A 21,134-nucleotide genomic window follows, 5' to 3' on the forward strand; every position below is an offset into this window, starting at 1 on the left:
GTCTAGAGATCAGACCTTTCTATAAAGCCACTATTGGAGCATTACAATGCCCGATGGATGCATAAAAAAGTTTTGAGTTGTGGCATTTATCAGTTTCAAAGCAAGCTAAAAAGCCTCAATGTTAACAAATCATACCAGAATTTGCTTTCCAAGGACTTTCATCTAATCTTGACGAAATTAACATTTTAGAAGCAAACTCATGGCTATTGCCAAAAGACGTTGAGCGTTTTGGCAAAACAGCAGCCAAGTTTAAGCAAGTGCCAAAACTCAGTTATTGGCAAAAGCTAAAGCCAAAAAAAGAACAGCAGCTTTAAGCAGCTTTGAAGACGTGTGCGTACGCCAACAAAACTAAACACCACAACTGTGGCCAAAAAACGTGGTATTAGTTAGTAGTAAAAGTCTATACTGTCTTGAAAGCTCTCAATTATAGTAATAGTAAGCAGTGCACACAATAATAGCATCTCAGCAAATAATGTGATACAAAAGCCAACCACGTGAAATACCTTTGTTTAATTCATGGACAAACTTTTTTGAATCTTCGTCTATCAAAAGACACAATAACTTGCGAATTAATAGTTGGATTAATACAAAAAGTTATTACTGCAATCTAAGCTGTGCAAATGTTGATTTTGAAGCACCTTTTGTCATTTTTACAAGCTTTAAGAAGAGTATAGAGCAGCATTGAATTGGCCGGCGACACAGGTACAAGCCAGCATGAATTAAATAACCCCTGGCATCAACTTTCATGTGTCAATTGTCATTAAGTCAAACTACAATTGCCAAAAAGCCTGTCTTGAGAATAACAGAGACGATATCTTTCTGTTTTAACTTGATCATCACAAGAAACCAGTTGTATGTTGGCTCAGCAAATATACATTCATATTTTTAATTAAATCATCAGTGAAGCGTGAACCGAAAACAACAAGAAAGAACAGACCAATCCAAACAATTGTGATGCAATAGCTGTTTCCTCTATTTTCAGCACTACTTTTTGGACTGATATAACTAAAAATATTTCAAATCGAATGCTGTTTATATAATACGGATATTATTTTTGATTGAGGTCGGCAACTTTTCAAGCTAAAATACAAAACCCACTTGATCAAGTCATTCGTAAAAACAAAACTTGCCAGTCTGATAAACTTTTTGGCAACCACGAAGCGTGTCTTTCAATTGAGCATAATGGCTTGAATGTCTTTTCTGGCAAAGGTTGAGTGCAAAAGCGTCAAAATGAAAGAAGAGTCACTATCATATCAAGTAACGACCTGAAAATGTCTTGGCAAAAGACCGGGCCAAAATCATTGCTGGCTCTCCATTCTCAATCATTAATCATATTGAGTTGATTCGAATTCAAATTGACACAAAAACACAATTTGATTTGCAAATTTTGTCGTTAATTTGGAAAAACTGTGAGTATAATATTCGCATTTTTTCTGTCTTCATTAGCTTTGCTTATTCTAAACATGACGCTCTAGGTGCTGTGGCACGTCTGTTCTGACGTGCCACACCCTCTAGGTGCTGTGGCACGTCTGGGAGCCCAAAAGATTAGGGTCTACAATTCGTCCCCCCCCCCCCCCCCCCACAAAATGACAAAGTTTATTGGTCTGTTCAGCACAATTACCCATTTCAGAATTGTGGAGAATTGTGTGACAGTTTTTCATATTGATTTTTATTGGAAGTACGAAGGCCTGGGATAGAACATTGTTCTTACTAAATCGATTAGCTGACAAGCGAACTGTCAATTATTTTGTAATATGGACAAAATATTTAAATAAGTAAAACTTCAACAGAAGCAAAACCTATTCTTTAGAAATTTCAATATAAACAAAGTTTTCAGAAATGGCTTTAAACAAAAATTGGTCAGTTTCAAGTCAGTTTCATTGGAGGTCAGTTGTCATTGGATCCAGCTTTCATGTTAACTTTTTGTCTGATATAAATAATTCACAAATAAAGCTGCCAAACGTGGTTTAAAAAGGCATTGGTAGCATAAATTTCAATCAAATAATAGGGTACAAAAAGCACAGGACACTTTCAAGAGGTAGTAAATGCAGATTTTTTTTTTAAATTTATCTCCAAGTTGGAATTATTTTTTTTTGCTGTAAACAGTATTAAAAAAACCAAAAAATGATAACTTTAGCAACTTAGATCACTCAAGCTTTGCAAAACACCTGTCAAAGGTACAAAAAGCAAGCAGATGTTAGAATCTGATTGCTCTTTGGATGATAAAATTGTCCGCAACTGCCAACAATTAGTGCCAACAACTGCCAACAGATCAATTGTTCGGCCATATTTGTTACAACTTTCTAACACGTAATTTTATTTTGGGAAAATCTAAATTTGTAATCAAAGATCAGTATAAAATACGCTGCTACAGTCAATTACTTTATCAACCGGCGCTGAATAAGAAAAATAAAAACAAAAATTTTTAAAACGGAAAAATAAAGAAGCTCAGTCCCATTTTTCTAAGACAGCGTTGAAACGATCAAAATCCGTTTGTAACAAAATTTTGAATAATTATAGGAAAAAAACTTCAGAACTACTTACGGTTTTTGACAGAAGGGTTTTAGAAAAACCAAAGTTGGAAAGTACTTTTCAAGCGTCGGCTTTTGAGTTGTTGTTCTAGTTGATTTCATTTTTCTTCTCCTTTTCGGAACGAAAGCAACAGCAAAAAACCTTGTTTTGGCGTGAATCATGTGTGCCTAACTTTGTTTTGCCGGAAATTCACATGTCTGAGTTTCTCTTAAATGCAAAGATAAAAAAATTCTTTCGCACTGATCCGACTAAGGAAGGTTTCCTGGTCGACATATTCTTAAATTATCAATATATCTGCCTAGTCATAAGGGAGTGATCAACTTTTGAGTACAAGCAAGTCTCTTCCTACAATCAATTAATGTCATGAATAGATTTTAATTTCGCAGTTACTTGACCTTTGTCGGTTCTTTCGCCATTTCATTCTATCTTCGATGCATATTTTTTTACTGCCTTTTCAGTGAGTTCGTCACGGTTAAGTTCTTTTTTGAACAATTGCCACGTCTTCGCAATTAATTAGAATTTATGTGACTGTTGTAAGTTCTCATCAATCTCTCCACTCGTTGAGTTAGTGAAAGCTTAAAACTATTGTGCTTTTCAGCACCAGTTTTATCTTAGTTTTGTATCATTACTTAACGCTACCTGGCTTGAAAGTGCTCACTGAAGGATGTTGGAGTTCTTTAAATAAATAGATTTTAATTATCCGTTTAAAACTTCATACCCATATTGCTAGGACTATTCTTTATTAATGCAAAACATCAGCAATCTCAATTCCATCCTGTAGTAATAATTGCTCTAAGTCGTCAAAAATAAAAGCATTATCGGACTCCAAATGAAAAGTTTCTCCGCAAAATCGAATACCACAAAACATACCGCAAAATCGATTACATTTATTATACCTAGCAAAGTTAATCGCCTCTTAAAAATGACAGTTCGACGCTGGTAACGCAAAGTATCCTTCACGAATTGAATGCCTCAAGGTATGTGGTCTTCATCTGCGCAAAAGGATATTCACCTATTACGTTTTTGAGTTCTTACAGGAAGATAAATAGTGGCACCTTTTCTACAGAAGGATAAGAAAGACGCTTTACACTATTAGATTTTCGTGAAAAAGCAAGGAGGTAGTAGGAAGTAGAGACGTTATTGTGGAATCTTCACAAAGATATCAAAAACTTGTATAAAATTTTGATCAAAAAATCATGAGTTAAAAAGATTTGATTCCAAGACTTGATTGCGTGATTCAGTAATTTGAGCTCAAGAAACACGAGTGGAGGTTATTTTTTCCGAAATCCCCTTCTATATTTGACAGCCTGGGTTTCAATATCAGAAATTTTATAAAACGGTGAAATAAAACACATGAATTCCAATGTCCAATATGAGACACCTTAGCAAAAGCAGTCAATAAATAATTTTTAGTTTTAGTTTTTTGCAAAATAGACCAAAAATCCTAATCAAAAGGCCAGATTAACAAAGTTACTTAAGTACAATTAAAGTTTCTCCATGATAGACTTCCATCAGATAGATTATAAGATTGTTGAAGTTTCGATTAGTAATGAAGTATTCTTACAAACTAGAAGATTTGGATTGTATTGGAAGTGCTGTTTTTTCTAAAGATCACTATTTTTCTTCAAATTTTCGGCGTCAATAGAAAATCCAGTGAAGCAGAAAGCAGTAATTTCAGTCCCTTTCGAGTGGAAAAGGGAGCCCAAAAGATTAGGGTCTACAATTCGTCCCCCCCCCCCCCCCCCACAAAATGACAAAGTTCGATGTCAGTTAATCATTTTCGACACTTATACTATGGTTTTATGGCATACTGGTGAACTGTTGAGTTATCCCGTGTTTCAGAGTTTTTGCAGTGCCCTATCACTGAGTTTCAGTGAAAACGGGTCCAAATAGTTTTTCAAAGATGCATAAAAAACTCATTCAGTGATTACAGTTGATAGCCTATAACTTTATAACTATGTATTTTCATAAAATAGCGGAAAATTTCAGCGTTTCGTCTGTACTTGTTATTGTTTTTAATGTCACATCACTTAGTCCAACAAATGACATTCACTTTTTATAGAAACATAAACAAACCAACTTCAAGTTTTCAGTTCATAGCTTATGGTTTTGTTGAAATTATTGTTATGTATTCTCATGAAAAATTAATGATTTTTTGGGCTATGCCCGCGTTTATTGTTCTTTTTGTTGTCATTTTGCATAATCTCAATAAAAACAGGCCTCATCAATTAAATAATTGTCATTGTCTAGTCATTTAGTTGCATTAATGACAGTTTTCATTGGCTCTCTAATCAGGCATAATTGAGTTTGCTCAATTCATTTTGTTGAAATCTAACGGTGTTGGACATTTTTGGGAATACTATTCATTAAAAATTGATTGATTTAGTTGTGCCAGTTCGCGTAATTCTTTTTTTATTCCTATTCGTTATTTTTTGTTGTCCTACTCCTGATTCCTGTCAGTGACGTGTCTACAAAGCTCATTAATTAAGCACAATTAAATCTTTGTTAATGGTTGTTTTTCAAATGAAACGATTTTGATAGTTTTGAAATTATTTGTTGTCAAAAAATTTTGTTGATTTTTGAGATTCTTCCGTGTTAGTTGTTTTTTTTTGTTTGCTTGTAGTCTCATTAACGACATGTCGCTTAGACTTTTTAATTAGGCCAAAAGCCAATCTATCTGGCGTCTCTGTGAAAAGCACTATTTTGAACGTTTATGGAACATGTTTTTGGATATAATGAATCATGCTCTACTATTAAAAAAAACAAAGAAAAGAGCGTTTTGGGATCTTTTGTATTATGTTTATCTTTTTGTGTTACGGTATGTGCTTTGTTGACTATCAAAACTACATCCATAATAGTATCATGGCGAGGTCGTTTGTTTGTCCTTTTCTTTTGATTGCAATTGAGGACTTCTCCTGCTATGTTTTTTTCTCCAATGTTCAAAAATGTTCAGCGGTTGCGAAGAAATTCGATCTTCTGCAAATGTGGTTTACCTTCAATTTTTTTTTTTTTTCACGTGATAAATGACTACCACTCTTATTACCATAGTGATTTGCATCGAAAAAAAATATTTATTGATGACTTCAATCGACGAAATGGAATGTAATAACTAACCTGCTTGTTGATAATTGAGATAGCTGGCCAAGTATACATCGAGTTCTCTGACAGTTATACTGATATGGTATGGGTTCACACATAGACAGGGGTATCGACAGTTGGGGGACTTGATGAGTCTCTCCCCGTCTGTACTCTCCAGGGGAATGGCCTTGAACAGGATCACCATCACCAGATCCAGTCTCCACACTTTGTCTGCTTGTCTCAGACAGTCTATACGTCTCATCTTGCCCTATAAAACACCCAACATTTAGAACCATTGTCAAACTTCACAAAACCATCAATCAAATCTTCAACCAATTTTTTTTTGTCAAACTACCGAGGTCTAGACCTTGACTCACGAAAAAACTAAATTTCAAGAGGGGGGGGGAGGGCGTGAGATGAAGAAACAATTACTTAAAAGGGAACTTAGACGCAGTACTCTTATGTGCATAATTTAAGCTCAAGTGATCTTGATGTTCGATTTCATTTTGCATTTATTATTGGGTGCCATTGTTATGTGGCAGCATTATTTTTCTCGCACTCCCCAAGATGAAGTCCTCAAACTGAAACAGGTATGGGTTCGCACTAACTTGGGTGGTGGACAGGGAGTCCAGGCAGAACAGAAAAAAAGTCAGGTACGTGCCAGACGGAACGGCGCGACCAAAAATTAGACTATCCCAGGTTGAGGTGCCATCCGGAAGTGACCTCTGATCAGACCGTGCCAGACGAAAATAACCTCTGATCAGACTACCCCAGACAAAAGTATCCTCTGATCAGACTAAAAAGCGCTCAAAACACAGTTTGCGCTCTAAATGCGCTCGAAACTGTCTCTGATCAGACCTTTCCAGACGGAAAGGACCTCTGATGAGACCAAAATCAGACCATTGTCCAGACAATTGTGCGACCGTGGCCCAGATAAAACCCAGACCATCGTCCAGACGATTATGCGCTCAGAATTACTTCTGATCAGACTATTGTGCGCTCAAAATGACCTCATCGCACGAATTTGTTTTTATATATTCGTTTCATAAAAATTGATGTTTGCATTATTAAATTCATCTAAAGAAAAGACCATTCTAAAACTTTTATTGCTCAAGAAAAGAAAACCCAACTGCTGAAAAAAAAATCTATTTAGTATACATTAGTGCATATTTCGAACTCAATGGATGAATTTACACAGCTTTCAATATAAAACGTCGTATTCTACAGTTAAACAAATTTGCCTCGTAAGGTGATTGGCATGTTCTATCAGCTTGAACCCTTTGGTTATGATCAAAAACATCAGACTCTAGCTGTGTCTGTGATTAGAAAGCTGCTTTTTTGCCTTTTAGCAGAGCCAATATCACTCTGTAAGGAAACAAGAAATGAAAAAAAATTCCGCTCGAAAGGGTCTCTGATCAGACTATTGTGCGCTTGAATCCACCTCTGATCAGACCGTTACCATCCTGAAATGACCTCGGATCATAGCATCCCCAGACCGAAGTGGCCTCTGATCATACTATCCTCAGACCAGACCGAAGTGACCTCTGATCATACTATTGTGCGCTGGAACCAATTCCCAGACCCGGTAACCTTGGTCTGGGAACACAACGTGTGCGTTGGATTTAGTCTGATCAGAAGTCACTTCCGGATGGCACCTCAACCTGGGATGAACTCGGTTGCAATGGACCGCCTGTGCGCGACCCAAGTCTGCCTGGGCCATGGTATTTTTCAGTCAAGGATCTCATCGTGAGTTCTATTTTATCTGACACGGTAAGCACAATCTGTAAATAGAAAAACTTTAATGTTTAATTTACAAATTCATGGATTTAGCGGATGCCATAGCAAGGCAATAAAGGAATGAGTTTCACTATAGTACGTTTTGCTTATCAGGACACTTTTTGCTTATCCTAGACAAATTTAGACAAATTAGACTTATCTTACAGATTAATCAAGTAGCTTTTAAAATAGATTAAGGACTGTTAGTATGCGAAAACCTTTGTCTAATGCAAAACACTAATTCTGAATTATACAAGCTGCATGAAAAAAAAATTGTAAGTAGTTAGTTCTTCTTGTTGCATCTTAGTGACGGTTCTGATCTGAGCAACGAAGTTTAGAATTCGGATATGTAAAACTGTTGTGGGCAGGTAATTGGTTGTTAATATTTCTCACGACAATCTCTATGTTTCCATAGTTTCAGTCAAAATTTTTGAGTTTCAATTTCCATGCGTTGAGACAGTCATTGCAAGCTCAAAATAATCCTCAAATACAATTATAAGAAAGTTTTGCGCTCTCATCGGCGAGCTCCGTCCTGAAATAGAATTTCGTGAGTATTGTTTCATGACAAAGGTCAATACTACCCCTGTTTGGACTTAAACTGTTATCTTAAACAATTGCATGCTATAGATTTTGTAAAATCTTACTTTTATCACAAAGTGTTGCAGTTGAGATTGATTGACCTTATTTTATGAAAACCGGTGACCCACAAGTTGTTATTTCGACCGATGGCTCCCCATTCATCGCCATTTGAAGAGCCGGATATTTATGGAATAACCTAGAGTGATCTAGCAGTTGAACGGATGCAATATTGATTCCCGGGGGCTGCGGAGCGAGTTTATAAAGAACACTAGAGCATCACGAGTTAATTGCACCAGCGCAATCAAACTTGTTGGGGAGTTTGTACATACCACGGGGCAAGTATATTCGTTGTCACTTTTGGAAAAACTATTTGTGAACTCCACAAATGGGGAATCATAAATCTCCAAATACGGCTATTTTTCAGTTGAGAGGTTGACTGATTGATTAGTTGGTAGCGTCCGAAGTCTGATACTGCTTTTATTTTAGTTGATTAGCTTTAGTAGAAGTCAACAATGAATATAGAAGGCGTTCAGGTCATTTGATTGTTCATTTGAATTCATAAAAAGTTTACGTTGCTGAGCTAAAGTAGTCCAAAGTTGCGAGCTATGCACATTCCTTTGTTTTTTCCATTATTGTACATTGTTGCTTTATGCGTTTCTAAGGAGTGGAACTTTAGCGTTATCACAACAGCACCATAATAGAGCCGTCGCTAAAAATTGACCTATAGTGGGACTTTGTTGAGAGAGTTGCGCCAACTTAACAAAACCATGGCATTGGAGAACCGCAATCAGATTAGGCAATTTTATTGCGGGATTCGGTCGAATGATTTTGTGGTGAACAAGAACAATGTCTATCATTTGAATAAATTTGATATAAAAGATAGAAGTGTGAGTCATCTTTAAAATATAATTCTGGTTGAACTGTGGTTTCTCTCAGTAATATTTTATGTGTTTTCTCATTTGATGTTATTTGATTGTTTGAATCAATTCATTTTTCTGACTTTGAGTTGCCAACATCCAAGGAGAACAGTGCGGGGACACCAGAGCCCTGAGCAGTGTGGGTACACCAGAGACCTGCAATGTAACTCTGAGCGGCATCAAAACTTCTTTCATTTTTTAGAATTTTGGGCACTAGCCCGTCACCAAAGTAAAAATTTTTTCACACAAACAAAAAAATTTTTGTCTATTTAACAAAAAAACCATTTCACGTATCTGTTGCAAGAGCAGCAAAGATTACCATTAGAAAAAACTGAATCAGCACAAAATTTTTCACCGGCACTGAGCAAGAGTTAAAACACTACTCTCCACTCCGCACAAACATCAGTCCAACTAACATATTTTTTTTAAATTTGCTTATCGTAATTCTTTAAAAGGGATTAAAAATTTAAAATATTATGTTAGTTGTACGGATGCTTGTGTGGAGGGGACATTAGTAGTAAAAAAAATACTTCACAAATTTAAATTTTGTTATAGAGTCAAGAAGTATTAAAGAATCAATGCGGTCTCAATTTTTGCAAATAAAGTATATAGAATTCTTCTTCTTGAAGTGCCGTGTCAAAAGACTTTGGCAACCGTTAATGTCCTGCTTCTGACTCTGTTCATGACATCAACGACGCTTTGAGAATTGGTCCATGGCATTATCTGATCCAGAAACTGTGTCGGGCGTCTACCACGTTTCCTTTTGCCGTCGATTTTGCACGTTGTTACAACCTGCTCAATACCTTGTTTGCGCATGATATGTCCGAAGAACGATGTTTGTCTTTGTATATAGAATTACAAGGTGACAAATAGAAAAGCTTTGTTTATTTACTAAACACTATGAAAACACTATTTTCCCTTCTTACAGAGCTTTTGAGGCTAAGATTTTTGTTTAAATAAGGAGTATCGGAAGCATCGAATGATTTTTTTCAAAACAGTAATAAGTTTGAATTTCAATTTTTTAGAAGTAAAAAAAACAATTTAATTAGCAACTCCTCAGAAACTTAGACAAACTGTAGTGCTGGATCATTTCTCAAATAAGTTTCTTTGATTAGCCGTTTTTTTCAAATTAAAGCCCTGTGAATTTAGATGGGAAGTTATGTTTCAGAGAATAATAAGACAAGGTTTAGACTATTACTTGTGTCGTACGCAAGTGAAATTGCGTACTTGATCTTGAGTCGCGAATTGCGTTTATGTTCTATGTCCTACTTGCGCGACGAGTGCGCTTTACACAATTTCCAATTGAATTCGCTTAGCGAATCGCGTAAGGACTAAGTGTTTATTTTACTCGATTTATAAAGACAGTTAATGAAGAATAAATTAAATTGGGCAACTGTACGCGAGAAGCAAAACTAAGAGAATGAAGAATAACGCAACTGTTATTCCAGAAGTCAAATAAAATGTGAACAATATTTTCCCGTTGTGGGAAAATGGTAGCAACAGACATGCATGTGAAATAATAATGATTTATGCACATGCCCCTCAGGAATAGGTACACTGATTAAATTAAGTACATCGTATGATAAGTTTACTGCACTAAATTAATTTATGATGTACGACATTTCTCCCGCTTCAAAAAAAATTAAAATTGCATGAAATAAAATTTTAGCAACAATATGAATAATAATAATAATACTTATTCACCGGTTAAATAGTATCAACAATATATTTACTGGTTATCATAGCTAGTCATAATTAATAATGTATCAGTTTTCACATGTCTTCTTCATCAATAATCAGTTCATTTGAAGTGCTATGATCGGCTGGCCGTATGCGGGGGTCCATCGGTGACACCTGTCCTATGATAGGCGAGGGAAAGTCGTTATGAATCGGTTCAACTCGAGTAGCTGTATCCACAATTGTTTGTATCACTGAGGGTTGAATCGATTCTATGTCGCCTACTCGACGCTTCCTACGGGGTGGAGCAAAGCTCGGAGGACACGAATTAGTAGAATCACCTGATGAGTTGTCTTTGTCATAACCATAATATTTGGGACTTTTCCTAGTCCGTTTGGTTGATCGTGTCAGAGTATTGGGGAAAGATGTTGTTGGAGCTGGATGAGATGATACGAGTGCTTCTTGCTGAATGTTTGTAGGCGGGGGTGCAATAAGTACTTCTTCAGTTATAATTGGCTGATCTGGAGCAGCCTCTGGGATTTCGGGTATTACTTGCGGAGCGAAATTGTCCGGAACTTTTGGCATGCGTACTCGCATTGCGCGAGCAATGTTTGATTTATTCGAGGATACGCCACTGCCAGTTTCGCGTTTGCGGTGTTTCATTTTTCTGTCTCCTTTCTGGATGCGAGTACACTCTTTAGTATGGCTAAGCTTCCGTTGTTTTTTCATGTGTGCGGGGTCCTCTGCGGTTGATGTAATCCGTCAATTTGGTTTTTCGTTCTTCACGAGTGCCAAATTTTGCAATATCGCTATTGCGTACAGTCACTTCTACCTTACCCGGCTCGCGAATGACCGAAGTGTATTGGTCGGTCTTTTGGACTACCGATCCTGGGGCCAACACCTCATACAAGCCGTCCAAATTCTTCTTGGATCTCTTATGAAGGTGCTTCTTTCGGGCAATGTTTAATTGGACGGCGTGTTCTTTCAATGGGAGTGGACGGTGTGCGTGCGTGGTACGAAGGAAGCGTGATTCAGTATCCGTTGCTTGCCGTTCGCGATTAGTAGCATCCTTTGTCGCCTTGCACATATTACGCTCAACTTCGTTGTCACTCCGGATGTTTCCCCAATGTTCCTCCGGCAGCAATTCGTTGGGGGTTACAGTTTCTTCATCTAAATAATGATTCAAAATTTTTTCATAACTTAGGTCAGATGATTTGGGTTGAGTACTTATATTACTAAGTGGTGTATTGGCCGTACGCAGATTCGAATGGCGAAAGCTTAGTTGTTTTATGTTTACATATGCGAAGCTGGTATATAATTGATTTTAATGCTGCTTTAATGGTGAAAGTATTTACACTTTGTGTGCGTCTTTAATACATGCCAAGCGTTGTTTAATTGTACCAATTAGTCGTTCAACTAAACCTATTGCACGATGATCATTTGCCGGAGCTGGTATGAGTGTGATATTGTTTTTTGTACAAAAATTTTTTACTTGTTTACCTATAAGACAACGGGCTTGATCTATTCTTAAGGAACGAGGAACTCCATGAATTTGTATATAACTGTCTAAGAATTTTATGACATTCGAGGCATTTGCATTATCAACTAATTCCGCAGAAGGGTATTTTGCAAATCTATCAACGCATGTTAAAATATATATTTCATGTTCTTTTTCGTTATTAATGGGCCCTGCAAAGTCTATTTGTATTTCTTGGTTTGGAACTATACATGGTGTATGTGCTTTAAATTGTTCTGCGGGATTAACAGATTTCAAATTTTTACCGATAGCAGTGCATGATTTGCACTCTATTGCTTTGACAAGCAAATCGCGATTCATGTATGGCCATCAGCAGTGCTGAGCCATACATATCATCCCCCAGCTACCCGGGTGACTTGCATGTAGGTCGTCAATGAGGGCCTCTTTGAGTGCATTGGGAATTGCCACCTTCTCGTCCATGCAAACACACCCGCCTGTCACGTGAAGGTCCTGCCAATAACTATAAAGGTATGGGTTGAGGGCCTTCAGTCTTTCTTCATCCCCCCGAATTATGCAGTCTCGCACTTCTTTTAAGACTGCATCCTTACTTGTCAGTGATGCAATGAGGCCTTTGCTAAAGACTTTTCCCACCACTCGTTCAAACGACATTACTTGGGGGCTATCCGTTAGTGGGTACTTAGGTTTGAATGCGAGGAGGATCTGCGTGGCGTACTCGTTGTTGCATTGTCAGTGAATGACACGCGAGGTGAAGCTCTGATAGATCGAGAGGAGAGTGTTTTTCCCTTGAGAGAAGATGCTTGTTGACTCATTGTTGATGAGATTTTTGTTTTTTCAATTAAATTAATTGACAAGGAGGAAAGCAACTGAATTTCAGGTTGAGTTTGGGCAAAAAGCACTTGATTTTTGTTTACTAGTTGAGCACGTGAGTTATTTAAACTATTTGAGTGTGGCTTACTAAAAGGTAGGAATTTGAGGCTGATTTTTGATTGACAAGTGAGAATGACTTGAAGGAGTAAATTTGGATGCATTTTGGTGAGCGAGTGACGCTTTTCTTGTATTTACTAGTCTTTGAGACTCAATTTGTACGGGAGTAGTTGTAAATGGTAGACTATGTGACGCATATTTGGAATGATTTGGGTATTTAGTAACTTGCATTGCAAAAGAGTCATCTAAAGAATGCATTTTAGTCTTTTGAGTAACTAGTAAAGGATTATGCCAGGCGGGTGTTAATTTGTTAAAGGACTTGCGTACTCGCGGTGCGAGATTAGAGGTGGTATTAATTAAATTAGAAGTGTTAACTTTTGGAGAAGAATATGTGTTAGCGAGTACGAAATCGCTTTGACTGGAATGTACTCGCTGATCATGTACACTACTACAATTATTACCATTAGTGGAATGGATAAATATGTTTCGCATTTGATCCGCGAATGATTTATTTTTATGAGTTAAATGTACGTCTGGAGCGTGTATGCTATACAGATGATTAAATTTAAAAGGGATGATATTAGAGTTGTATTTTCGCGACGCGAGATTTGAACTATTATTTGTTAAGCGAACATGCAGAGCGGGATTTATGTCTAAATTGGAAGTTTGTTTGGAATAAAATTTTGGACTATTATTCCGCGGGGCGAAATTTGAATTAACGTTTGTTAAGCGTACACGCTGAGCGGGTTTTATATCTGGAGTAGAAGGTTGTTTTGAATAGTATTTTGAACTTTTATTTCGCGAAGCGAGTAAATCAGAAATTTCAGTTTGAGGATTTCGGGCTTCATAATCTATGGTTAAAACTTGTGCTGTAATGGTGGTGGAATTTTTTTGTTCTTCATCAATATCAATATATAAATTATGAAGTGAATTAGCTGTGAGATTGTGTTTTTGTTGAAGTAATTGGGCATCAGTATGTATGCTCGATAATGTTGCAACTAGAAATTCTTCGTCATATTTGGAAACACTTTTTGCTGGTTGATATGGATTACGGGATATGTTATCAACTAGGCCCATTTTTGCGCCAGGTAAATGCTCTATTGAGAATTGATGAGGCAAGAGACGGTCAACCCACCGTGCTAACCTACTATTGTAACTTTTATTTGATCGATGTTCTTTTAAAATGGAAAGTAATGCGCGGTAGTCAGTGATAACAGTGAATTCTTTGCCATACAAATAATTTTTAAAATATTCTATCGACCACACTAACCCAAGAAGTTCTAATTCGTTAATACTATAACGTTCTTCACTACTGTTTAAAAATCGGGATGCAAAAGATATCGGTTTCCAACTATCAACTGTTAGTTGTTCTAGTGCTGCTCCTAAACCGGAACGTGAAGCATCACATTTGATTCGCGTTTCAAATTGGGGGTTATAATGCATGTTTTCTGTATGATTTGCTATGCGAGTTTTAATTGCATTAAAATGTAATGTGTGAGTGTCGGTCCAAATATATTTAGTGGATTTACGAAGTAGAGGTCTTAAAGGATGGCAGAGTTGAGCTAAATTGGGAATAAATTTACTAATATAGTGGACTGAGCCGAGAAATGAGCGTAATTTTTTGAGTGTATTAGGAGGTTGTAATGACATAATAGATGATGTTTTGGATTCGAGTGGCAAGATCCCAGATTGAGTTATATTATATCCTAACCATGAAATTTGGTGTTTTGCATAGTGGCATTTCGGAAGGTTGATACGAAGGTTATCTGCATCTAATTTTTTAAGACAATCCAGTACAAGTTGAAAGTGATCATCTTCCGAACCTTTACTAACAATTAAAATGTCATCCAAGAAACAGAATGTATTTTTAAGTCCAATCAGGGTGTAATCCATTGCCTTCTGAAACTCGGCAGGCATGTCAGTAAGACCGTAGAATCCTGTTTTGAATCGATATGTGCCTGTCATGTCACCACTGATAATATTAAAATTACAATGATTAGCAGTTTCAGGGTGTAAATTTAGTTGGCTGTAAGCGTATTTAAGATCAATAGTAGAGAAATATATTTGCTCCGCGGGCTCTGTTTTGTAATTTGTTATTATTAGTGATATCGAATCCATAAGTGTTTCTATATTTGGCATTTGATATTTGTTTTTATGTATTGCTTTGTTAAGATTTTTAGAATCTAGCGCTAATTTTATGGTTTGATCTCGTTTGACTGTGATTACAATAGGTGAAATAAAATATTGGTCAGAACAGTTATTCAATTTTTCTATATGTCCCTCTGCAAGAAGTTTTTTAATTTCAGTATTCACTCGTTCTTGCAAATTGATGGGTACTCTTCTACCCTTTTGATGTTTTGGCTGGAAATGACAATGAAATTTAGATTTGACAATGTGTATTTTTGAGCGACCAATACGTGTAATAAGTTGAGGGAATTATTGTGCGATACGTGTTTTGAATGGACATTGAGACGTGATAGTGTTGACCATACTACTTTCCTGTTTTGGGGTTTGATTTACTGAAATTCCAAGAGCGTCAAATAGATCTCTTCCCACTAGTGGTTTTAGTCCATCAAGAACTACTACAAATTCAGCTTCTTCAAGTCGCCATCCATTGCTCGCAATTGGTGCCTGTATCATACCTATCACATTTATGGGTTCGTTGGAAAATGTTTTGAGTTCCCGGGGAGGCGCTATCATCAACCAACGAGCAAGGGGAGAATTTTCCACAATTTCCGAAGCAAGAGACTCGGGTAAAATACTGCACACACTGCCGGAATCAATGAGAAGTCCAACATGGGTGTTACCAATTTGTAGAATAGTGTTCTTTGGTTCGATCTGAATTGCGGTACTTGCGATGCTGGCGACCATATTGTCATCTGAGCTGTCGTAATCCGATTCGCATTGCGGGTTATAATTCATATTTTGTATGGCATTTACCGTTTGATCAATTGTAGTTTCTTCAACGGAGTTAACATTAGAGCGATTAGATTTGTTTGATGATGATTTTGGTTTTCTGCACACTCGCGAAAAATGGTTTTGAAGGCCACAATTGTTGCAAGTCTTGCCTCTCGCAATGCATTTGACTCTATGATTAGCTGACCAAGTTAGACCACAGTTCCTGCATAGTTGGTTTGGTGTTCGTGGAAAGCTGGATGTAGTTGGTCTCTGATTCGGTGGTCGAAACGATCGTTGAGGGATTATTGCATTAACTTGCGGAGCAGATTGCGAGTTTGTAATTTGTAGTTGGTTTCTTTGGCCTAATTCCATATTTATTGCCAAACGTAATGCTTGGGCTGGTTCTAAGTTTTCTCGCAACAATTCCCGTTGAATTTCTGGATCTAACATATTTGCAATAAAAAGGTCTCTAATGAGGGTGTCTTCTTGACTTCCGAGCGCACAATTTTCAGAAAAATCTTTCAATTTTCCGAAGAAATGTTCGATAGACTCTCCTCTTGTCTGTTTCGTGGTGAGAAGTACATATCTGTCGAATGTAATGTTGCGCTGACGAATAAATGCTGTTTCCATGATTGTCCAAAGTTCTGCTGTTGAGAGACTGTCCATCTTGAGGTGTGGGTTTTGACTACAGACAATTCGACGTCCTTCAGTGCCCAAACTGAGATATAGCATTGACACAGTCTTTCGATCGGCTTGTGCCCATGGCTTGTCTCCGCACATTATTCCTATCTCCAATTGTCTCTGGCACCGGTTTTCCCAGTTCATTTTTGATTGAGCGTTTCTCGCCAATCTTTCCCGCTCCGATTGTGCCGATGATCCCGTTATCGTAACCTCATAGATCGGTTCAAGTGGTAGTTGTACTGTTTCAGGTTTTGGTTCCAACAAAGTGTCTATTGTGATATTTTCCTTCGCAAGAAGCGCTAACTTGGCCTGCATCTGCCACTTTTCCCATTTCAGCGGCGGGTCTACACTAGGTTTATCCCAAAATGGCTCAATGCCAAGTGGAGTTCGTTTTTGAGCTGCTGACTGCGCCATGTTGTACGCGAGTGAAATTGCGTACTTGATCTTGAGTCGCGAGTTGCGTTTATGTTCTATGTCCTACTTGCGCGACGAGTGCGCTTTACACAATTTCCAATTGAATTCGCTTAGCGAATCGCGTAAGGACTAAGTGTTTACTTTACTCGATTTATAAAGACAGTTAATGAAGAATAAATTAAATTGGGCAACTGTACGCGAGAAGCAAAACTAAGAGAATGAAGAAAAACGCAACTGTTATTCCAGAAGTCAAATAAAATGTGAACAATATTTTCCCGTTGTGGGAAAATGGTAGCAACAGACATGCATGTGAAATAATAATGATTTATGCACATGCCCCTCAGGAATAGGTACACTGATTAAATTAAGTACATCGTATGATAAGTTTACTGCACTAAATTAATTTATGATTTACGACAACTTGAGCTCAGTGATTGATATAACAGAAAGAACAAAATCAGCAAAATTACAACTTTAGCAATTATTTTTTTCCCCGAAATGCAATAAAGCTGATCAGCTTTTTAATACTTTATAGCCCCGTCACCTCGAAGTTTTTTTTCAAATCAAGCTTTTTGAACTTGACTGGTTTTCCAGCTTTTCCTATTATACCACTTACAATTGTCCACATGAAATTAATTTATTGATCAAAGAGACAAAAGATCATCCCAATTTTCTGAAATTCACAATTGTGTAGAAAGTATTCTGCTGAAGTTGAATTTGAGAAACCTTTATGCAATCAGACTGAAAAAAGATCAAACGGCATCAAATTCAATATTTTTCGATATTTATATTGCTCTGAATTTTTTTACAATTTGTTTGGTTTACGAAATTCTTGCTCGTAAAGTTGACTTTTTTTCCTTTACGTTAAAGTAGAATTTTGCATGAAAGCATACAAATCATAACCTGGTTTGATTGTTGCCAAGGATTATTTATGACCTCGTATGAATTCTGAGCAACACAGTTCATAGGTTTTTCTGGCATTGAGTCAATCGACATGTAACCTGTGATAAGTGGTAGCCCACTTACTTTCTGGTCAGCGTTGCTGAGTACACAGTTGGTGTTCATCTTTTTCACTTGTATGGCGTGAACAAACTCCTCCCTGTACTCTGGTCTGATGTCCTTCCTCAGTTTGGCAAGGAGTCTACTTGCCCATTTGGTCTTCATCTCGTCTTTCTCCCCTTGGATCTCATTCTGAACACAACAGCAACACATATACAATCTTCTACGTATAAGGCTAGTTCCATAAGGTTGCAACGCAGGTGATCCTTTGGATTTCGACTTTTACAACGTTCTTTAGCGGTGTAACTTTATGGAAATAACCCAGAGAGCATTTTTTAAGTGGACACAAAATCGAACGTTTCAAACTTGATCATAAAAAAAGACATGCAAATGTGCTTAGCGATGCTTTTTTATGTCGAGTTTTTTTATAGGTTCGCTTTCATTTCAACCTCCCGCTGTGGTTATTTAGTCTGCGCTCTATAAAGTTGCAGAGCAAGCAATCGAAAACTCCAGAAATTCAAATGGACATTTAAATTCAAATTTACATGTCACTGTTCTCTTCCGCCGTTCAAAAAGTAATCAGAGATTTTTGCATCCTGTAAGTTGCAACTTTCAACTTTCAACTCCTGTTAGCGATTTTGAAACATTCGCTTGCGTTGAAACTTTATGAGACACGCCGTGAATCATAACCGTTCAAAGTTCAAACTTAAGCGAATTTCGAAACACCATGCAATTGAGCAAGCTTTTTATGAAGCTACATGAATGAACGTTTTTAAAGAAGGTCCATTGTAAGCATCTAGAAGGTCGATTGTATTTTGATTGGAAAAATGACGAGATGATTGAAATGAAGTTTTCCCGTTTAATTTGAGAATTATGCCTGATTGATGAAAGAGTGAGAAGTACCTTGACTTTGCGCTCCTCTAGAGGGGTGAGTCGTTTCTCGTACTTCTTGAAGAACTTGCGTTTCCTGGCCTGTAGGTTGAACCACGTGAAGGAGAAAGACTTCACGTGGGGCAGAGTAGCCTCTATGAAGGGATGGAACTCATCCTATGCACACACACGCACAATTATATCAAGGTCAAAATGTCAATGTCGAAATGTCAAGATGCAAGAGATTTTGAAAATGCCTTCGTAAAACACTGGAGGAAGTGACCTCTGAGTAGAGCAAACTCGCTTCTGAACAGTGCACACTGGATTGACCTGTGCGCGCATTTCTGGCTTCTCACAAATGCGAAAAAAGTGGACAATGATTGCACCCATTCCTGCTCAGAATTCAGTTGAATTGAGTGCAATAAAATCAATTGACTATTCACAGGGAATCCTTTTTTTGAAAGTCTAGTGCTAGTAAAACAGTCTGGCATTTAATAATACAACAGGAACAACAAAAAAATATAACAGCTAATACAATCCCGAATTTCGGCCTTTTTGGCGACTTTTTTTACCTAAAGCGGTTCGACCTTTGAAAAACCACACAGACAGGCTGCTTTTTGAAAGCAAACAAATTTTTTTTACTGCATATTAGAACCGATGTTATCTCGTTTCATGGAGACATGGTATTGCGCTAGAACCAACTAATAGATCGGATCAGATAGAACCGGAAAGCACTTCCTGCAATCCCTCTCTAGTCTGTAAGAAAAGAAATCGTCTAACAGACAGCAAATCATTGCCAAGAGGTCTTTTTTATTATTGTAGTTTAAATAAAATCTAGATGGACAATGTCACCTTTGCGAAAAGAAAATTCATTGCGTTATACGGCGAGGTGTTATAGTTATGTTATACCCGGTGCTGAAGAAAAATTGTGAGAATTACATAGAAAATTCATATAACTGGCTAGTGAAACATTCGATAGTTTCTTTGAGGTACTTCGAAAGACATTATAGAGAATTACTCCGAAACCAGACAACCGATACGTCCATCTGGTACGAATTTGAAATGCGTACTGGCAGCTAGCTTAACTGGTGTACTTGTGGTCTATGGCTGGTATAGCACAAATAATGATCTCTTGGAAAGGGTTTATCCCGTAAGAAATTGACTTTTCAAGCATTTAAAAAATAAATTTTTTCGTTCATCCCACATCTTGTTAATGCTACAGATTAGCTTCATTAGCTCATTATGAATTTGACGCCTTTTCTAAGTTAATTTCTCCCCCAAAGTTGTAACAAAAAACCATGATGATGATGATGAAGAATGATGAAATGACAAGATTGAACTGAGTGAATGATGTTCTTGTTAAAATATGGGATATTCTGTTGCGGCCCCCCAGCTTAGTGAGCATAAATTTTTTATGACCCCCAGGAGCACGCACTATTTTCTCACATAGTAACGTGTATAGAACAACATATAATTTGCAACAGGGGTCATAAAAAACACTGGGGACCGAAACAGAATAGATCCAAAATATGTGCTACTGAAATAAAACTTGTGCAAGCAAACGAACTGAAACTTAAAAAACTAACATGAAGATTCAAGAAAGATAACAATTTTTCCCCTTTCCAATGCGGACCAGCGGAGCCATAGCGTTATAACATCGAGTTTATTTGGGATATAAAGTCCTTACTAGTAAAATGAAGAATTTGCCATTAAACTTTTATCCAGAAAATTGAACGGCTAGGTCTTTTCAGCAGTAGAAAACCTAATAATTTTATTTAATTAAGGTTTTATTTCACTGCATTATTCATGAGGAGCTCAATCATGAAGACAATAGCAAGGAAAAAATTATGCATGAAGTTAGTGGTAGAACTACAGGAAAATAAAGAGAGCAGAAAATGAAGAGAGTAGTCTGGCGTTATTTTGGCAAGAAATTCATAGAAAGTCTTGAAAATAAAAATATATCACAATTAAAAATTAGAAATCCAATTTCTCTGTGTTATTTTTTGTTTTGAAATTGAGTTTTGTCAAAAACGTTTTGTATATATATACATATATATATATATATATATATATATATATATATATATATATATATATATACATATATATATATATATATATATATATACATATATATATATATATATATATATATATATGTATGTATGTATGTATGTATATATATATACATATATATATATATATATATATATATATATATATATATTTATATATATATATATATATATATATATATATATATATATATATATTTAGCTTGAGATTTTTTT

At 36.7% G+C, this 21,134-nt stretch overlaps 3 protein-coding genes across 3 annotated transcripts in view; 1 reads left to right on the forward strand and 2 right to left on the reverse strand.

The window, feature by feature from the left end:
• LOC142343147 (26S proteasome non-ATPase regulatory subunit 7-like) overlaps nt 1-21,134 on the reverse strand; it is a 392,943-nt gene that overhangs the window by 143,144 nt on the left and 228,665 nt on the right. The gene's annotated exons all lie outside the window — the stretch shown is intronic.
• Nucleotides 1-21,134, reverse strand: part of LOC142343151 (uncharacterized) — a 57,873-nt gene that overhangs the window by 34,616 nt on the left and 2,123 nt on the right. The window contains exons 2-4 of the mRNA XM_075394846.1: nt 18,877-19,020; nt 18,001-18,165; nt 5,647-5,878 (exon numbers count right to left, since the gene is read on the reverse strand). Of these exons, the coding sequence (XP_075250961.1) occupies nt 5,647-5,878; nt 18,001-18,165; nt 18,877-19,020 (541 nt within the window). The remainder of the gene's footprint in view (nt 1-5,646; nt 5,879-18,000; nt 18,166-18,876; nt 19,021-21,134) is intronic.
• The window catches only part of LOC142343148 (peptidyl-prolyl cis-trans isomerase-like), a 615,561-nt gene that overhangs the window by 22,249 nt on the left and 572,178 nt on the right, over nt 1-21,134 (forward strand). The window lies entirely within an intron of this gene.

This window comes from Convolutriloba macropyga, chromosome 7, assembly GCF_964194025.1.
Source record: "Convolutriloba macropyga chromosome 7, txConMacr16.3, whole genome shotgun sequence".
Lineage (NCBI taxonomy): Eukaryota > Metazoa > Xenacoelomorpha > Acoela > Convolutidae > Convolutriloba > Convolutriloba macropyga.